Here is a 19,544-nt window from a genome sequence, read left to right on the forward strand (position 1 = left end):
AATGGCAAATTTTATTGGCCACAGCTCCAAATTTTGCACATGGATCTCCATTAAAGATAACCCGGCTACTACATAAGTGGCGATGGATTTTTGAAGAAAAGGCCTCTAAGGTTCCTCTTAAAGGACCAACAATCTTTACAGATGCCTCCAAAGAAAATATTTGTGCTATATACTCTCATGATTTAACCATAGAGTAGTCAGACTCCTTTTCAGTCCACTCAGCAGAATGAATTATTTGCTACCATGCTAGCTTGCTCTTGTTACCCAGGAGACATAAAAAAAATTCAGCCTATTCAGTAGGTGTGGTAAAAAGAATTGCCACAGCCCAAATAAAATTTGTAGCCTCTAATATTTATCAGCTCTTTAAGGAACTTCAAGAACAAATGAGAAAGCATCCAGGCAAGATTTATGTCTTGCGTGTCCGCTCACATTGTGGACTTCCAGGTCCTATTTTTGATGGAAATTCAAAGGCAGATAGCCTTTTAACTATGTTAGCCAGTACTCCTTTATTTCAGGAAGCACAAGAACCTCATTCTAAATATCATCAGGCTGCTTGAGCTTTACGTTTATAATTTGGAATAACAAGAGAGGAAGCTAGGACCATAGTAAAAAGCTGTACAGTTTGTCTTCCTTTCCACCCTCCTACACTCCCTCCAGGGAAGAATCCTCGTGGTCTGAGACCCAATGAAATCTGGCAAATGGATGTGACCCATTATAAATCTTTTGGTCGTCTGTCTTTTATCCATGTGGTGGTAGATACCTTTTCAGGATTCACTTTTGCAGTGCCAAGAGCAAAAGAGACAGCCCAAGTGGTCACTGAATTCCTTATCCAATCATTTGCAATTATGGGTGTGCCATAAGCAATAAAAACAGACAATGGACCTGCATATACGTCTAAACATTTTGCACACTTTTGTGCACAATATAAGATTTTACACACCACTGACATATCTTTTAATCCACAAGGTCAGGCAATAGTAGAGAGAAGAAACAGAGACATTAAGACACTCCTCCAAAAACAAAAGAAAGGGGGAGCCACAGGTAACCTAGAGAACTTCTAAGTTTAGTTCTCTATACCATTAATTTTTTAATTTTTGACAAAGATGCATTGGCTCCTTCAGACAGGTTTTATAACCCACCAGAAGGGCAGTGTCCAGTGCGAGCAGCTCCACTGTTCTTAGATAATCGCCAGGTGATGTGGAGAGACCCAGAAAGTGATGAATGGAAGGAACCAGATAGGTTAACTGCTTGGGGGAGAGGGTTTGCATATATTTCTTCAGATGGAGAAGGAATCAGATGGGTGCCAACGAGTTGTATTCGCCTTGTCCATCAGAGAGAGACAGAAAAAGAGAAAGACCTCAGAACAAAGGAGAAAATCTAAGAAACATCTGACACTGAAAGAGCATGGCTAATAAGAAAACTGTTAAAGAACTTTAAAACCGGCAGAAATCATTGATTTCCTAACGCAAGATGAGACTATTGGAGGACTTCAAAACTTGCAGGAATTATTGGATTTTTGGCACATGAACTAATGGATAATGGACTTATATAAATTCTCAATTTATGATTATTTGATCATGTTATTTGTTACATCACTTCTAGCATGTGTTATGTTACTATGTGTTTATGTAATTTATGTAATTATGTATAATACCTCCCATATTGATGAATTTATGTTTTAAGGCTATGACCACCCTATGTTCTCAATCAAAAGAAAAGGGGAGATGTTAGGATTACAAGGTGATAACTCAGGTTGTCTAAACAATTCTTTAGCTTAGAATTCACACCTTTGGTTAAGTCCTTTGAAAGGAGTTTGCACCTTTGGACTTCTGGGGGGGAGTTTATATATTTAGAGGAGTTTATACCTTTAAAAGGAGCAAGTTCATTGGTTGTGGGAGTTCTCACATGCCCATTCTCTGGGAGGATAAAAGAAGACAACATTGGGCCTGGACAAGCAGTGCATTTAGGGTTAGGGTTAGGGGCAGGACAAGAGCTGGAGGAGATTCAGAGCCAGGATTCCGGAAGAAGAAGAGGCTGGCTGGAGGCTCCAGAAACCTCCCAAGAAACCTGCACACAGAGAAAAAGATTGTACAGAAAAGAAACCTCCCAGAGAAGGATTATAATTGAAGAGACAACAGAAGTTTACATTCTGCCTCCAGAGAAAGAACTGGAATTTGAATACTGACTGAAGCATGTTTTTCTCTGCTTTAATTTTTTTCTTTATAGTCTTCTTGTACAAAATGATTAAAATGGAAACTTTTTACATAATTTCTCATAACCCTAACTCTATGTCTGATTGCTTACTGTCTTAAAGAGGGGGAGCTGGAATTTTAAATTCAAACTTGGAATAAAAATGTTAAAAAAAAAAAAAAAAAAAAAAAAAAAACCCTCAGGTTCATTTAGATCAAGGATCTATTTTCTTGATGCTTCCGGGATGCTCTTGGGAAAGCCGTGCTCTACTTGTGTCACTGTGGTGGACAAAATGGCAAGATCTTACTTCTTTCTTCAGTCCTCCGAGAGAGAGAGGCTCTTGAATTCCTTTGAAATCCATGATCTTTTGTTCTTTCAGATGATTTTTTTCTAGCTCTATAGTTCTTGCCAGTGTAAATGGCACTGGGTAGATTCGGGTAAAACTGTCATTTTTGTGTAACCTCGGCCTGCTCGGGAGCACTTGGTATTCTTCGCTCTGGATCTGTCTCGTTCTGTAAGTGCTCCCGCCTCGGCTTTGTCTCCACAGGCAGACTCCCAAATATATTTGCAGCTATTTTAAGTTGGGTTTGCCTCCCGCTGCCGGGCTTTGTTGGAGCTTCGCTGAAGTGGTTGTCTCTCGCATGGCGTCTGCAGGGCGGCAGCTTTGTTTCTCCGGAGATGCTCCTCTGGAAGGGAATTCTGCTGGAAGCGCTCCCTCCTCAACCCTCTCCCGTTTCTCAAGGGCACAAAGCGACCCTTGCTTCGTGCAGGGACGGGTTGGTGATCTTACTGGAGAGGAATTGACTACAACAAACAAACACGAAAAGAAAGCGACATAAATGCGAGTTCGGTTTTGGAGCTGAAATGGACAACAGGGGTTGGTCCTCGGAACCGAATGGAACTCTCTTCCCCTCCAATAGCTCAGCACAAAGCCACAGCTTCCGGCCTCCTTTGGCTGCTGCTGGACGGGTCCCTGGACCTATTTTCATCAGAATGATTCCCCTCCCCCCGTGACCTGTGACCCTACCCGCTGTTGTGCCTTGGGAAGTCTGGGCGGGGTTATCTGTTCGAACCACATGACACGGCACGTGCTGGGTCTGGGCCTGCGGCCCTGGCGCTAAGCGCGTCCTCACCCAGCACGAGCCCCTCCCCCCTTATTCTGCAGTGATTTAGTTCAGCTCCAGGCGGTGGGTAGATCTGCCAAAGGACGGCCGGGCCGGAGTCGGAGGCTGGGAAAGGGGGGGCTGAATGCCAGGAGCCCGGCGAGCAGCTGGCTAGGACGGAAATCTGAAACTACCCGTTGCGCTCTTTTCACTTTCACGTAATATTAACATTTAACGGCGGCCGCGGAGCAGAACTGAGGGGAAAGTCTTAGCCAGATAACAACGGGAGACTGAAGGTGGGAAAATGCGGCCGGAAGTTACAAAAAACGCGGCAAAAAGCTGGGAGCCCAGGGGACGGGAAATCCGAGACCCGGCAGGAGAGGGGAAGAGCGCTGCGGAGGCTTTGCGGCGCCCGGTGTCCGTGCAGGAGGCTGGCTCCTTAAAGCAGAGCCCTTCTGAGAGCGCTGAAGGCATTTCTTCATCGCCGCTAAAGCCGCGGAGCGCAGGACCGCCGAAAAACTACCAGAACCCCACAGGAAGCACACTCTGCTTCTCGGAAATGACCCCGTAGGAGGGCGGAAGTGCGACAGGGGCGGGACTTCCGGCGGGCTCGACCGCGGCCGATTTGAAAAGTTCTGCGGCTCCGTGGGGAAGCGCGGAGGCGGGGCGGGGCCGCGAGTACCACCGTCCTGCCTTCTCCCGCCCTTGTGGCCGGAGGCCGGAGGTCGGAGATCTAGGAGGTGAGTGAGCCGAGGACGTGGGGGGCGGGTTCTCCTCCTCTCGAGTCCCGAGTCCGGACCCCCACCCCCGTAGGTTAGGGGCGGGAGCACGAAGTTCCTCCCGGAACCGTTTGGTGTGCCGGCGAGAAGAGGCCCTGGAAGCGCCTTCGCTGGGGGTGGGGAGGGCCCCGCAGCGGGCTGGGGGTGGGGAGGGCCCCGCGGCGGGCTGGGGGTCCCTCTGCCTGACTCCTCTCTTCCCCCGCCGCTCGGCGTCCCCGGCCACGGCGGGGCCCTGGGCTGTTTGCCCTCCGTTCTCTGAGAGGACCCAGGCTTCAGGGCGGGGACGCCGGGCGGGCCGTGAACGGAGGCGGGAGGCTGGGAGGCCGCCCGCCCGCCTCTGAACACAGGCGAGCACACAGACAGACAGACAGACAGACACTCACACACACACACACACACACACACACACACACGCACACACACACACACACACACACGCGCGCGCGCGCGTTAACAATATCCATCTAAGTCAATGGGGGGAGGAGCCTTGGGGTTTCTGCCGTTTCCCTTATGTCCGAGGTGCGGGGACCCAAACCGTTGTCACCCGGGGGGCGTGGCCCGGGGGGGGCAGGAGACCCCGGAATGGCTGGGGAGGGTTCCGAGGTGCCAAAGAGGGAGGGGCGAAGTGGGGAGGAGGGAGCCCCCGGACGAACCCCCGAGTTCTGGTCAATCAGTCACTTCTGCTTCGGCCAAATCGCAGCCTCCCCCAGGTTCCTTTACTTGTCGGGATGCACTGGGGGAGGGGCAGGGTCTGGTGAAGGAGGAGACTGCACCGTCATTGCTGCAGTCATTGAGGCGGAACTCAGACCCCCCCCCCCATGCCCCAGTGATTCCCCAGGAAGACTTAGACACTGTGATGGTCGGGGACCCTTTATCCCAGCCAACCCCCCGTTTTTTTTCTGAGACAATTGCCCAGGCCCCACCGCCGGGAAGTGTTAAAAGTGTCTGAGTCCCGCTTGGAACTCCTCCGGACTTCGGGGCTGGGGCTCTCCACCGCGCCCCCTGGCTGCCCCCGCCCCTTTTGTCTCCTCGTTTTCTCCTTTTTCAGCCTCCTTTTCGGGTTGGTTGTTTTGCTGTGCGCCCTGTGCCAAGTTTAAGTCACTCCTTGATGTTTTTCCCATTCAGATTATGCTGAGGATCCTTTCCGGAGGGAGGGAGGGAGGGAGGGAGGGACAGACTGAGAGCGAGAGCGTGTGTGTGTGTGTGTGTGTGTGTGTGTGTGTGTGTGTGCGTGCGCGCGCGCGCATCCGAGTAGCTGGTCTGTTACAGATCCCGAGTCCTGCCGCCAGCTGACGCTGACGGGATTGACCCCCCCCCACTTTCAGTTGCTTTCTCACTTACGCCCCTTTTTTGTGTTTCTTTTCTCCCTGTCACGCGGCCGCAGGACTTCAGCATGGAGACCCTGTCTTTCCCCAGACTGAATCCAGCTGAGATCGTGACTCACGTCCAAAACTCCATCCTGACCGGGGCCGACGGCAAGACGCTGTCCAAGAGTGACATTTTCCCTAACCCGAAGGTGCCGTCCCGGGTCCTCTTGCACTGGGCTGAGGTTTGGGAGCCAGGCGGCCACGTGGCCGCCTCCGTGTAGAGTTTGTTTTTAAATGGCTTCGGTGATTCCATTTGGGAGACTGAGTTCCTTTTTAATTCAGTCTTAGAGGACGGCGCTGGTTGTTAAAGCCCGGTAGAAATGGTCTCTGCTGGTCACGTTGAAACCACAGATGAGCACTATCTCGTTAGGCATTTTCTAGTGACGGTTTCTTTGGATCCAAACTCTTTGTGGATTGGACCGCTCCGGCCCAGCATCCCACAGCTAATCTGCGTCACAGGCTGGGTCTCTTATTTCACGGGTGACTCTCCTATTACATTGGAACCTACTGGAACAAGGTGTTGACTTGTTAATCAGGGCAACAAACAGTACTCTTTGTATTCATCATCCTCAGCTACTACTTTTGTTCTCTCTTCCTAAAATATGTTTTCCTGGGGCCGCTAGGGGGCGCAGTGGAGAGAGCACCAGCTCTGATGCTCAGGAGGACCCGAGTTCAAATCTGGTCTCAGACACTTAACACTTCCTGGCTGTGTGACCCTGGGCAAGTCACTTAACCCCAGCCTCAGGGGAAAAATATATAAATATATATATATGTTTTCCTTTCTGTTGAAGGTGTTGCATTTTACAAATGTACATGACTCAACCAGACTTAACTTTCCCCCTATGTCTCTTAGTGGAAAAAATGGTATCTGTATATATGACGTTTTCAAAGGAATTTAGTTGTATTGAGTTTCATAACACTGCTTTATGTGAGCTTAGGCAGCCAACATAATTCAAAGTCTTTGTTTTTTTTTTTTTGAGGCTGGGGTTCAGTGACTTGCCCAGGGTCTCACAGCCAGGAAGTGTTAAGTGTCTGAGACCAGGGCTGGCGCTCTATCCACTGCGCCCCCTCGCTGCCCCATAATTCAAAGTCTTTAACGCTCATCCTTAACATGGAGAGTGACTGAACTATAGTGTGTTGTTTCAAGTGGAAAAAGTGAAAATAAATTTGAGGGAGAGTAGACTTGAGTAGTTTTTCTTTTCCTTCTCTGTGAATATGCCAGTCACTATCTAATTTCAGTGATAAGAATGATGGAGTTGCTATTAAAAAGCTGCATTCTTAAGGTAGATGTTTTTGTGTTTTGTTTTGCAGCCTGAAGTCTTGCGCAAGATTTTCTTGCGAACGCTACAAATTGTGTATGGAATTCCACTGGACCCCTTTTACATGGTGAGTTTGCTGATGAGACAGAGGACGGAAAATACTGTGTGTGTGAAGTGCTGCAGAAGCATGACTGCTGTTAAGCTGAAACATGTTCTCTCTTCGTCCTCACGTGTGGTTGGTTCTTCGGATGGACCTTCTGTTTCGGTTCAATTGGAGCTCAGCCAACTCAACCAGTTTCAGTTCTGTTCAAGTGAGCAAACGTGAGATTCCATAAGATGGATACTAGTACGTTATAGGATAACCTCACAGTGGAGATCATACCTTATTCAGGGATTAATAAAGCCGTTAAACATTTTAAGAACAGTCTTTAGGGACAACAGAAAGCCTTAGTCTCAAGAAGTCTGCCCACATTGGAAAATAGTCAAACAAAAATGGCAGCATAGTTTAAAATAAACAGAAACCAGGATAATGTTTGGTTTCTCTAGAGCAGGGGTTCTCAGACTACGGCCCGTGGGCCAGATGCGCCACTGAGGACGTTGATGCGGCCCTCCAGGTTATGGCAAATGGGCTGAGGGGTGAGGCAGAGGGTGAGCTTTTGTTTTCATTAGAGTCCGGCCTCCCACAGTCTGAGGGACAATGAACTGGCCCCGGTTTACAAAGTTTGAGGCCCATGCCCTAGACGGAATGACTTTCCTCTGATTGGTTTCTGTTCAGCAGGCATTTCTGTGCTAGTTCGTACCTCTAGAAAGGGACTGTATTTGGCTCTGGAGCCACACAGACCAAAACCAGAGTTGTTCCTGCCTTCAAGTAGTTTCACACAAATTGTAATAAAAATAAAGGAAATGTCTGTCTTTTCAAAATTCTTCCAGCATGAGTTTGGAGGATGTGCCAGGCAGTAGAGTCAGGAGAGCTGGGCTTCTTAGTGTTTCTGTGGGGCTGGCCGAGCCAATATTCTACCTCTCTGAATGTATTTTCACCTGAAAAATGAAACATGGAGGGTTAGACAATAGTCTTATATTTTATGCTTATAGCTAATACATGTGTGCGTTATGTGGATGTGTGTGTGTAGATGTAGGTTATATGTAAAACTGATGATTCTTTGGCAAATACTGATTCAGCGTTTAAATTATTTTTTAGTTTGCAGATCAGACCAGTGATATGTTTTAAGCATCGGCCATATGCCAGGCACCGGGCTAGGGACCAGGTCTACGAGCACAAGAATAAGGCACTTGTGCTCTTAGTTTTGCCTTTGGGGTTGTGAGCTCCTGTCTGTGGCCTCCTTTTGTATTCCCAGTGCTCAAGGCTCACAGGAGGCACTTAATGAGTGTCTCCCACCTGCCTGTGACTCCTTCTTTCTCATCAGTAGCACTCGCTGTGTTTTGCGCTGGGCAGTTCTGGGCCCAGTCCCCCCATACCCAGGATGATTTTGATTCGATGACATCCCTTATATGTCCCTTTCTCTCCTCCAACACACCACCCCTCCACCACCTCATACCATTATAATAGGTGTTGCCATACAGTGATCAAGTACCTACTGTGTGCCAGGCTGGGCCGGTGGGCCAGGGTGGGGCTGCAGTGAAGGAACCAATGGGACCTCTTTATCCCCTGCAGCCTAACTATACTCGCTAAGTGACCTGCCTTCAGCCTTTCCCTCTACCCAAAATCAGAGCCAGAATCGAATATGAAATCTTGAACTCACCATTCAAAGCCCCTCTTGTCTTTATCTTACTGTCCTCTCCAGAGTCCAGTCTCTGGTTTTTGTTATTGGTCAGTCCTGCCCGACTCCTCGTGACCCCATTTGGGGTTTTCTCAGCAAAGATACCAGTGGTTTTCCATTTCCTTCTTTAGTTCATTTTACAGATGAGGAAACTGAGGCAAACAGGGTGAAGTGACTTGCCAACTTCTACTAAGTGTTAGGCAGAAATATGGGAGGCAGGATTTGAAGTCAGCTCCTCCTAAGTCCTGGGCTCATGCTCTGTCTGCCATGACGTCCTACAGTCCCTTAATCTTCTGACTGCAGTCTTTTTCACTGACTCCCTCAAGCCTGAAATTCTCTCCCTCTTCATCTCTGTCTCTGGGCTTCCCTCAAATGCCAGTTTTTTCAGGAACCCTTTACCAGGCCCCCTTCATGCCAGTGCTGTCCCTGATTGCCAACCCACGAGTGACTCCTTGAGGACAGTGCACAGCACACAGTGGGGACTTGGAGAATGTTTGGTTGACTGACTGTGATTCATTTAAGCTTATGTTCCTTTCCAATGGGAGAATGTTTGCACTAATGGCTGATAAAAGGTCCCCAGTACTATATGTGTCCAGAAGAACATACACAGCTGCCAGTGCCAGGGCACCAAGGTAAAGCCCAAATTTGCAGGAAAGAATAGAACTCTCTTCTCAATGGGACTTCTTGTCTTCCCTTAGACCTGCTTCCTCCCCTTTTGTAGGGAAGGCCATTGCCTACAAACCTTGAAAGGCTTTTTATCTGGGATATGGTATGAATAGCAAATTCACACTGAGTTTTGGGGGTCAGTGATTGAGGCTTGAAAATAAGTTGTGAATCCGTCTCCCATTCTAGCCCACTTGACATTTTCTATACTTTTGTATTTAGATGCCAGTGAACATTGAAGTCATGTATCCACAGATAATGGAAGGCTTCTTACCATTGTGTAACTTGTTTGTTTATATGTAAGTAAACTGGTTTGGTTTTTTTTTTTTTTAACTTTCTATTACTTTTCAGTTTAATCTTGTAAAAACTAAAACGCATTGGGAAGGTTTTGTTTCTCTTTTTCCATTTGAACTTTCAGATTTGTGGACTTTAAAAACATGTCCAGATCAAATGTAGTTGGATTAAATAGCTTCCATTGTGAGGGGTAGACATTTGTTCCAGATTTTAACTGTACTTAAGTTGTCAAGTTTCAGAATCAATTCCCTTTTTTTTTTTTTTTTTTTGGTTGATGAGCCTAGAGGCATCCTTCCACCTATACTCGTGATGTTGGAAACCTAACCCATAACTTGGTTGATCTTAAATACTTCTATAGTAAATATAACCAGAAGGTAAAATTATGAGGTCAGCCCTTTTCAAAGTTGTCATCCTCCTAAAAGCTGGTCGATGACAATAAGAATATCAGTAAACTCCCACCCGATAAAATCCTAGAGGTGTCACATGACCTAGAACAGCAGATTAGAGCAAAAGATCATTTAAGGTTTATGGAATAACTTGCCCCAGGTTTCACAGTATGTAGGGAAAGAGCTGGGGTTTCAGCCTGAGGGCTTCCAGCTTCAAGTCAAATGTTATTTCTATTATGACACGTTAACCTAAGTCTCTTTCTCTTAACCAACATGATGATTAATCTTCATAAATAGTATGGAAAACTGTAAAGCCCTTTACATATATTATCTCATGTTATTCTTACTACGAAGCTGAGAACTAATATTAATGGTATTGTTTCGATTTAATAATAGTATCTAGCTTTGATAAAGTTTACTTCCTATATGTTATGTCATTTTGTGGTAATGACCCTGGGAGACAGGTGTGATGATTTTTCCATTTTACATATGAGGAAACAGGCTGGGAGAGATACCCTGGCCTCTGAGTGTCTGAGGCTGAATTTGAACTCGGGTCTTCTTGACTTCAGGTACAGTGTTCTGTCCTCTGGGCCACCTGGCTTCCCTAGGGCTCAGAAAAGTTGCCATAAACCTGTGTTTCTAAGCCAGAATTTGTCAGCAAACATTTGAATCCAGGGCATTCTTGATTCCATTTCCTTAGTGAAAATATAAAGACAGTATAGAAATACAGAACTTTCTGAATAATGCCAAGTGAGAAAAAGAGAACCTGAGCATGTATACACACACTCAACACAATTTTCTACAATATCTGGGGCAGGGCAGAGGAAGACACAAAGTGCAAGTTATCAGTAATTCGTATTAGTGATTGTACTTTTATTACTATAAAATTGAGTAAACACTCTTTGATTTTCACCTCCACCCTTAGGGAGTCTTTTCTTCGCATCTGCCGGGTGAATGATTTTGAGTTTGCTGATATTCTCTATCCAAGTAAGTTGAAATGTTTGTTCCTAGTCATATCTATTTTTAATATATTGTTTACTTTGATGTACATAAGTGCCATAAGAAATTCACATATATAGCAAATAATAAGTTATGCCAATTATTATTTTCTAGCACCCCTACTCACCTTTTCTGCTAAAGAAGCCCTACTATATTAACTGTATCAACAGGAATAAGTGCTTTCAAGGCCCAATCCTTCCTTAGTTTAGTAAAGAAAAAGTCTGATTGTTGTAAGAAGACTAAAAATAAAATACAGTAAATGAGAGCATTTATTAACAGCTTGCGATGTGCTAAGCACTGTGAACCTAGATTACAAGAGCAAAGACTTGCCTTCAACAAGCTTACCTTTTGATTGATAAAACCTCACACTTCGAGGAGTGGTATTCGGTGGAGGGGAGAAGGAGGGGACACTTTATTTGGGAAAATGCAGAGATGGGGAGTGGGGAACTGGGGGCACAACACTCTTTTAGAAGTGGGCAGAAGTGATTCTAGAAGGAAGCTACATTTTATCTAGAGTAGGCAGAGAGTGAGAAGCCTGTGGTGTTATTGGAGAGGCTCCATCAATCAAAAGGCCATGCTGTTGGGACATGAAGAGGCAGGTAGACGACATTGGAGAAAGAGATGTCAGGAGAGGAGGGGCCTAACAGATGGGAGACATAGGAGATTCTTACTGAACAAGAAATTATTATTGTTGCTTTAAAGGAGTAGAGCCTCTAACCACTATCTTAACAGACAATATTGGGAATGGACATGGAGCTTTAGACAAAAGACATTTCCATCTTATCTGAATTTCTAGTAATGATATTTATATCTTGTATGACTTTTATAGTTATTAATTTATTAGAAAATAATGTGATATTAAGGTTTGCTTCATTCTTCCATTCTACTTAGCCTAATTCATTTAAAAAAAATGCCACTCTACTCTTACTCCACCAGTACCTCTCTAACTATAGGTCTACCCAAACAACTTTGTTAAAAAATTATAATTTTAAAAAATGAAAACAGTTGCTGAATCTTAAGCTATTTTTTTTTTAATTAGATGAGTTATTGAATGCCTAAAAGCTGTGTTCTTTCATTTAAAAGCTGAATGGATACACTGTATACAGTTGGGAAACGAATCCTCAGTTTTAGATTGTCCTGATTTTTGTAAGAATGAGATTTATGCAAAGATTATTTTGCTTTATATTTCAGAAGGAAAACGTACATGTCGGTTTTTAAGTGCCATCATCAATTTCATTCACTTCAGAGAATCACGCCGAGAAATATATATGAAACATTTATGGGAATACGTAAGATGAAACATAATATTTGATCTTAATATGAGAGCAATCTCCCAAAAACATTTCCTGCATTGTGGATGTCCTTTTAAATAACAAGAAGCGAGAGATTTCATTTGTTAATTATTTTTAACTACATATTTTCAAGGCACTCTAGAGCTGGCAACAATGTTGTTCTCTTCCCCAGAAAATACCAGGAAAGACCAGAACTTCACTGGAGGCCATCTTTTGTCATAAAAGGGCCCAAGAATAATCTCTAGAAACGATACTCCTTTCTTCTTAGAAAGAGATATGTACTTACTGACAGAGAAATCAGTAACTCTTATCTTTTTATTTTCCTTATATATAATATGGTACCTGGATTTGGTAGTTCTTAATTAATGTTTATTGGCTACTTCCCAAATAAATTAATACCAAAGTGAATGATGAATTCAATTTTGTTCTGCTTCTTCTCCATAATAATGGAACAATCTGAAAAGTCAGGAACTTTATGCTTTATATTGCTTTTCAAAATGTAGGTTCAGGAAAGGTCTCATGGGTAGTGTCTTCCCTAAGTAGTATTCAATTACAATATTTGTTTTTCTCCTGAGATTATCTATATATGAATAGGAATCTCTTGTTACTATTTCTCAATCATTTTTTAGAACTCCTTTCTAATAGATGCTATAGAATGGACCAGTAGCCAGATTGCCATATTTTGGAATTTTTATGTGACATGTCATATTTAAATAAGCTCACGAAATTACTTTTGCAGAAATCTTCTATGGATAAGATGCAGCAGCTACATGTAGCACAACAGGAAGCATTGATGAAATTGGAGAAACTTGAGTAAGTACAAGACTTTATAAGTAATTAGTAAAATTTTGAATAAGTGTATGTTGTCCAGTATTATGCTCTGAAACTGCTTCTAATATTGAGGAAAGCAATTCAGATTTTATTGAGAAAAGGCTTTTTTGACTTTTACTATATAATCTGTTCTTTGATGATTTTTTAGACATTATTGTGTGTCACATTTCCTAGTCCAAGAACTATCACTTTGTCCACCTTAATTAGTTCTGAAATATTTCTCCTAACTAGACTCTTACATTGACTTAGAGTTCATATAGGAAAAAGAAAATAATCTAGAGTTATGACTTGTAGACATTCTCTTTGAGTTTCTAAACCATAAGAGTAGAGTGTTTGGTATCGTACTGCACATCTATTTTAGGGAAGACCTTATCTGGCTTATTTCTGGTCATAATAACTTTCAGAGGGCAATAGGGGCCTGTAAAACAACTAGAATGCTAGAGAAAACCTGCCCCTGCACTGCCTCCTCACCTCCAGAGTTAGCTAGGATGGGATCAGATTGAGGACTATGAGTTCTAATCAGTTGTTTCTTTTGGTAAGATGGTAAAACACAAAAGTCTAAGCCTTTTCTGCCTAGATTCCTCCTTATTTTGAATTTGAAAGTAAAAGTGAGTTTTGAGTGAGGGCTGGAATGAGACATTTTCTAGGAAATAAAGTGAATACCCTGTCTTGCCAACTTGTAACTCCTTTAAGGATGGTGCTGTTTGAGGTAATTGGAAGTGGAAGCTAAATCACAGATTAGAGCCTGCTTATGAAATTTAGGGCAAGCTGTTCTGCTTGTATATTTCCTTTTGAAATAGTTTTCTTCTGTGCATTTTTTAATAAGTGCTTCAATAATCCTTTTTATGGCAATACTGTGACCAATTTGCTTTTCCCCTTCAAATAAATGTGCGCGCGTGCGCGCACACACACGTATACATATAAACACAAACTAGGTAAAAAACTAGGTTAAAGGTAATCAGTTTTAAAACAAATCCACACATTTGTTATCTCTCAAAACATGTCACCTTCTCTACTTTGGAGTCTCACTTGTTAGGAAATAGGTAGCATAAGTCATTAAAATGGGTCCTTGAAATCAGAGTTAGTTGTTACATTCATTAGAATTATTTATTCTTTTAAGGTTGTTACTGTGTAAATTGTTTTCCAGGATCTACTCTTTTCACTCTTTATCAGTTAAATAAAAAAGCCTTTCCATTTTTTTCTAAAACTTTTCCTTTCGTCTTTTTTCTTGCAGGGTACTGATAATCTCATTGGAGTTGTATACCATAATTTGTTTACCCATTTTCCAATTAATGGGCATTCCCCATTTCCAATTTGTCACCACTGCTATCAGTATTTTTGGACACAAGTTCTTTTCCCTTTTCTTTGATCTCTTTGTGCCACAGACCTAGTAATTTATTGACTTTGGGGGGCAGTTTCAAATTGTTTTCCAAAAAGGCTGGATGGAATTGTAGCTTCACTAACAGTTTGCCTGTTTTCCCATAACCTCTTCAACAATTAGATGGGGTTGAGAAGTTTTTGAATGCTGATTTCACAATCTAAATGGCATTTTCATCTCCTCACTCTCTTATCCCACCCATATACAATCTGTTGCCAAAGCCTATTGTCTTAAATCTTTGCATTGATGAGAAGAGCAAAGTCATTCAGATTTGATCATTGTCTCAGTATGAACCAAGGTTCTACTTGTTTTCACTTCACTTTCCATCAGTTCATGTAAGTCTTTTGTTTGAGGTCCTTTCTTGAACTAAACTGTCAAGCATTCCAACTCTACTGCAGGAGCACAAGTCTTTTGGCCTGGTCACATTGATTAAATGCCAAATGTATGCTTGCCAAAAAAATCATTTTATGGAGAACTCGCATAGGCAGGCACACAACATGGTGGTCAGGAAAAATGATACAAGGACACTCTCGAGATCTCTCTTAAGAACTTGAGAATCGATTGTGAGTCATGGGAGACACTGGCACAGCTTTGCCGGGTAAAACATGCCCTCATCAGAGAAGGGGCTGTGCTGTATGAATTTAATTAGCCCCAAAGAAATATGAGATGTGCAAAATTAGAGAAGCTATCCCAAATATTCATAGGGGCTATTTGTGTCTGACCTGGGACAGAACAGTTCAATGGGTGTGGTCAGCCACAGTCGGACACACTGATTCGATTCTAACATCATTTTGGTCCTCTTCAAGTACAAAGGACAACAACCAATCCATCAACAACAATTTGTTCAGCCATTCCTCATTTGATGGATATTCCTTCAGTTTTCATTCTTTGCCACCAAAAAAGCAGCTACTATAAATACTTTTGTACATATAAGTGCTTTTCCTTTTAAAAATATATCTTAGTTATACAGACCTAGTAGTGTTATTGCTGGATCAAAAGATATACACGATTTTATAGCCTTTTGGACCTAATTCCAGATTGCTCTCCAGAATGGCTGGATCAGTTCACAACTCCACTAAGAGCATTGATGTTCCAGTTTTCTCACAACCCTTCCAATATTTGCCGTTTTCCTTTTCTGTCTCCTTTGCCAGTCTGATAAGTGTGAAATGGTATCTAAGAATTGTTTTAGCTCTAATCAATAATGATTTAAAGCATTTTTTCATATGACTGCCTAGATTTCTTCACCTGAAAAATGTCTGTTCATATCATTTGACCATTTATCAGTTGGGAAAAGTCTTAAAAATGTGAGTCAGTTCTCTATATATTTTAGAAATGAGGATTTTATCCTAGCTGCAAAAATTGTTTCCCAGCTTTCTGCTTCCCTTCTAATCTTGGTTGCATTGGCTTTATTTGTGCAAAATCTTTTTAATTTAATGTAACCAAAATTATCCATTTTGCATTTCATAATCTTTTTATTTTTTGTTGGTCATAAATTCCTCCCTTCTCCAAAGGTCTGTCAAGTAAATCATCCCTCGCTGTCCTAACTTGCTTATAGCATCATGCTTTATATCTAAATCACGAACTTGTCTGGACCTTATCTTATTATAGGTTGTGAAGTGTTTGTCTATGCCTAATTTCTGCCATACTATTTTCCAGTTGTCCCAGCTGTTTTTGTCAAATAGTGAGGTCTTGTCCCTAACACTGGGATTTTTGAGTTGATTAAACACTGGACCATGTATTGTATATCTAATTAATTGATCCACTATTCTATTTCTTACCCAATTCTGGATAGTTTTGATGACTACTACTTTATAACACATTTTGAGATCTGGTATGGCTAAGTCATTTTACTTTGTAATTTTTTTTCCCCTCTTAATTCCCTTGATATTCTTGTTCTTCCAGTTGAATTTTATTATTTTTTTCCTATAAAAATAATTGATCAATTTTAATTGCTATGGCACTGAATTAATAAATTTCTCTAGAATTGTCATCTTTACTTTATTGGCTCAGCCTACCCATAAGTAGGTTTATTTTTCACATTTGTTTAGTTCTGATATTACCTGTGTGAGGTGTTTTGTAATTATGTTTGTATAGTGTCTGGATTTGTCTTGGCAAGTAGACTTAAAAGTGAAAATTTCTCTTTCTTCTTTTGCTCCTGAGCTTTGTTGGCAATATATAGAAATACTGATGATTTATGTGGGGTTACTTTATTTTCTGCAGCTTTATCCAAGCTGTTAATTATTTTAAGTAATTATTAAATGATTCTCTAGGATTCTACAAGTATAATACGATTTTAGATACCTCATTTTGAGGTAAGCTCCATTTACTCCTATGCTCTCTAATTTTTAATAGGAATGGTTGTATTTTGTCAAAGACTTTTTCTTCATCTATTAAGACAATCATATGATTTCTGTGGATTTTGTTATTGATATGGTCAGTTATGTTGATAGGTTTCCTAGTATTAAACTAAGTCTGAATTTTTGGTATGCATCCCATCTGGTCATAGATATATGCTGTAATGACCTTGCTAATATTTTATTTGAAGATTTTTGCATCAATATTCATTAGGGAAATTAATTTATGATTTCCTTTCTCTCTTTCTGGTTAGGTATGAGGAACATATTTGTGTCATAAAAAGAATTTGGAAGGTTTCCTTTGTGTATTTGTAAGATTAATCTAGGTTCAGAATTCTAATTCAATAGGCATAGTCTTAAACCAGGTGGGTACAAGTTTATTATTGCTCAGAACCTTGATTTAAATAAGACATAAGGAAAGAAGAAACTCATAGTTTAAAAGTAATATATAATTAACAAACACCATGGCTGCCATAACAATAAAGACACTCTAACAAACAATCTACCACCTACATTGTCACTACTCCAGGGAAGCACCAACATCTGAATTTCTTGGCTGGAAGGACCACGATCACAACTATTCAGAGTCTCAAATGCGAACTTTTGTTAGTCAAGCTGACTTCCTAGCCAAACTCTCCAAGTCCCTTTCCCTTAAAGAGTTTGGCTAGACTAAGAACAAAGAAATCACTACATTAAGTATTCTCATTTGTTATGTGACTCTTGAGATGGCACGTAGGATGCTCCATCACAAGAGGCTCATCAAGAAGAATATTTGTTCATTCCTTTAGGAGGGTTATGTTTATGTAAGGAACTGGCCAAATTTCCAGGGTAAACACAGGCCTGCAATAAAGGATACTCATAATTAATGCACCAGAAGAGTGGCCGATCAGCTCCTTTGGCTTTCCTAGTATTCCATCAGATAACCACAAGCACATTCTCATGTCCTCAGTAAAAAAAAAAAAAAAAAAAAAAAAAAAATTGCAAAAAAGACATGGCCCAGACTCCCTTAAGATTCCTTACTCACTAGGATTCTTTATTTTTCCAAATAGTTTACATAGTATTGTACTTAGTTGATCTTTAAGTATTTGGTAGACTTCAGTTGTTGAATTCATCAAGTCCTGGGGATTTTTTTAGGAAGTTCATTGAAAGCTTGTTCAATTCCTTTTTTTTTTTTTTTCCCCTCTCATATTGGGTTAAGTATTCTATTTCTTCTTCTGTTAATCTGGATAATGTACATTTTTGTAAATATTCATCCGTTTCATTTAGATTGTCAAATTTATTAGCATATAATTGGGCAAAATGACTTATAACAATTGTCTCAATTTCCTCTTTATTGGTGGTGAGTTCACTCCTTTCATTTTTGATACTGGCAATTTGTTTTTTTCTTCATTTTTTTAGGGCAAATTAATAGTTTATTCTATTGTGTTTTTTTTTCCCCTCATAAAACCCTAAATTATTGATTCAATGATTTTCTTTTAATTTTATTAAATTCTCCTTTGGTTTTCATTGTTTCTAATTTGGTGTTTAATTAGGGATTTTTAATTTGTTCTTTTTCTAGCTTTTTAAATTGTGTGCCCAAGTCATTGATGTGCTCTTTCTCTTATTTTATTGATGTAAGTATTTAGAGATATGAATTTACCCCTAAGTACTCCTTTGTCCCCATTCTGTAAATTTTGTTATGTTGTTTGGTAGTCATTTTTTTCAGTGAAATCCTTTATTTTATGGTTTGGGTTTTTTTGACTCTCTTCCTCTCTCTCTCTCTTAAAACTTTGACAAGGCAGTGCTCAGAGTCACACAATTAGCAAGTATCAAATGTCTGAGGCCAGATTTGAACATAAATCCTTTTGACTGGTGCTCTATCCATTGTACCATCTAGTTGCTCCTCCCACTCATTCTTTTATTGATTTTTAAATTATAACCATTTCAAAATATATACATGGATAATTTTTGACATTTATCCCTACAAAACCCTGTGTTCTAAATTTTTCCACTCCCTCCTTCCACTCCCCGAGTCATCAAGTGATCCAGTATATGTTAAAACATGTGTAATTCCTCTATAAATATTTTCACAAATACACTGCACAAGAAAAATCAGATCAAAAGGAAAAAGAATGAAAGTAAAAAACAAAATGCAAGTAAACAACAACAAACGAGTGAAAATACTATGTTGTGATGCACACTCAGTTCCCATAGTTTCTCTGGGTATTGATGGCTTCCTTATAGTCTTTTTCCAAAGAGTTTTCATAGTATTATACTTAGTTGACAATTTTTTTCCTTGTTAATTGTAAAATTTTCTCTTTGATCTAGAGGATTTGAAATTTGGCAATAATATTCCTTTGTGTTTTTCACAAAGGATCTTTGGTGATCAATGGATTTTTTTTTTTTTTAACAAGAATAATAGCTCTTCTATTGATAAATGGTCAAAGGATATGAACAGGCATTTTTGAAGGGGGAAACCCAAATTATCAATTACCATATGGAAGGAAAATGCTCCAAATTATTAATAATTAAAAAAGGAGATGAAAATGAAATGAACTCTGAGGGTTTTGTCTCATAACCTGCAGATTGGCAAGGATGACAACAATAACTAAAAAAAAGGGAAATGATAATTGTTGGAAAACTTAAGGAAATAGAAACATTAATTGTTGATGGGGTAATTGAATTGGTTTTACCATTTCTGAAAAGTCATTTGGAATTTGCTCCAAAAGTCATTTAACCTAAATTCAGAATTTAAAAAATGAAATTTAAAAAGTGATAGAACTACTGTGAAGGTACTTGCTGTGTGCTAATCAGTGCTAAGCATTGTATATATTGGATATAAAAAAAGGCTAAAAGTAAAATAATTTCTGCTTTTAAGGAGTTTCCAATCTA

The 19,544-nt window shown here is 40.9% G+C and overlaps 1 protein-coding gene across 1 annotated transcript in view; it reads left to right on the forward strand.

Moving 5' to 3' along the window:
• The first annotated feature begins 3,880 nt into the window (after positions 1–3,880).
• Positions 3,881–19,544, forward strand: part of NUF2 (NUF2 component of NDC80 kinetochore complex) — a 31,476-nt gene continuing 15,812 nt past the window's right edge. Inside the window, exons 1-7 of the mRNA XM_074284617.1 lie at positions 3,881–4,033; positions 5,457–5,588; positions 6,751–6,825; positions 9,362–9,438; positions 10,745–10,806; positions 12,010–12,107; positions 12,850–12,923. Of these exons, the coding sequence (XP_074140718.1) occupies positions 5,466–5,588; positions 6,751–6,825; positions 9,362–9,438; positions 10,745–10,806; positions 12,010–12,107; positions 12,850–12,923 (509 nt within the window). The 5' untranslated portion in view covers positions 3,881–4,033; positions 5,457–5,465. The remainder of the gene's footprint in view (positions 4,034–5,456; positions 5,589–6,750; positions 6,826–9,361; positions 9,439–10,744; positions 10,807–12,009; positions 12,108–12,849; positions 12,924–19,544) is intronic.

The sequence above is a fragment of the Sminthopsis crassicaudata genome, chromosome 1 (assembly GCF_048593235.1).
Source record: "Sminthopsis crassicaudata isolate SCR6 chromosome 1, ASM4859323v1, whole genome shotgun sequence".
Taxonomy (NCBI): domain Eukaryota; kingdom Metazoa; phylum Chordata; class Mammalia; order Dasyuromorphia; family Dasyuridae; genus Sminthopsis; species Sminthopsis crassicaudata.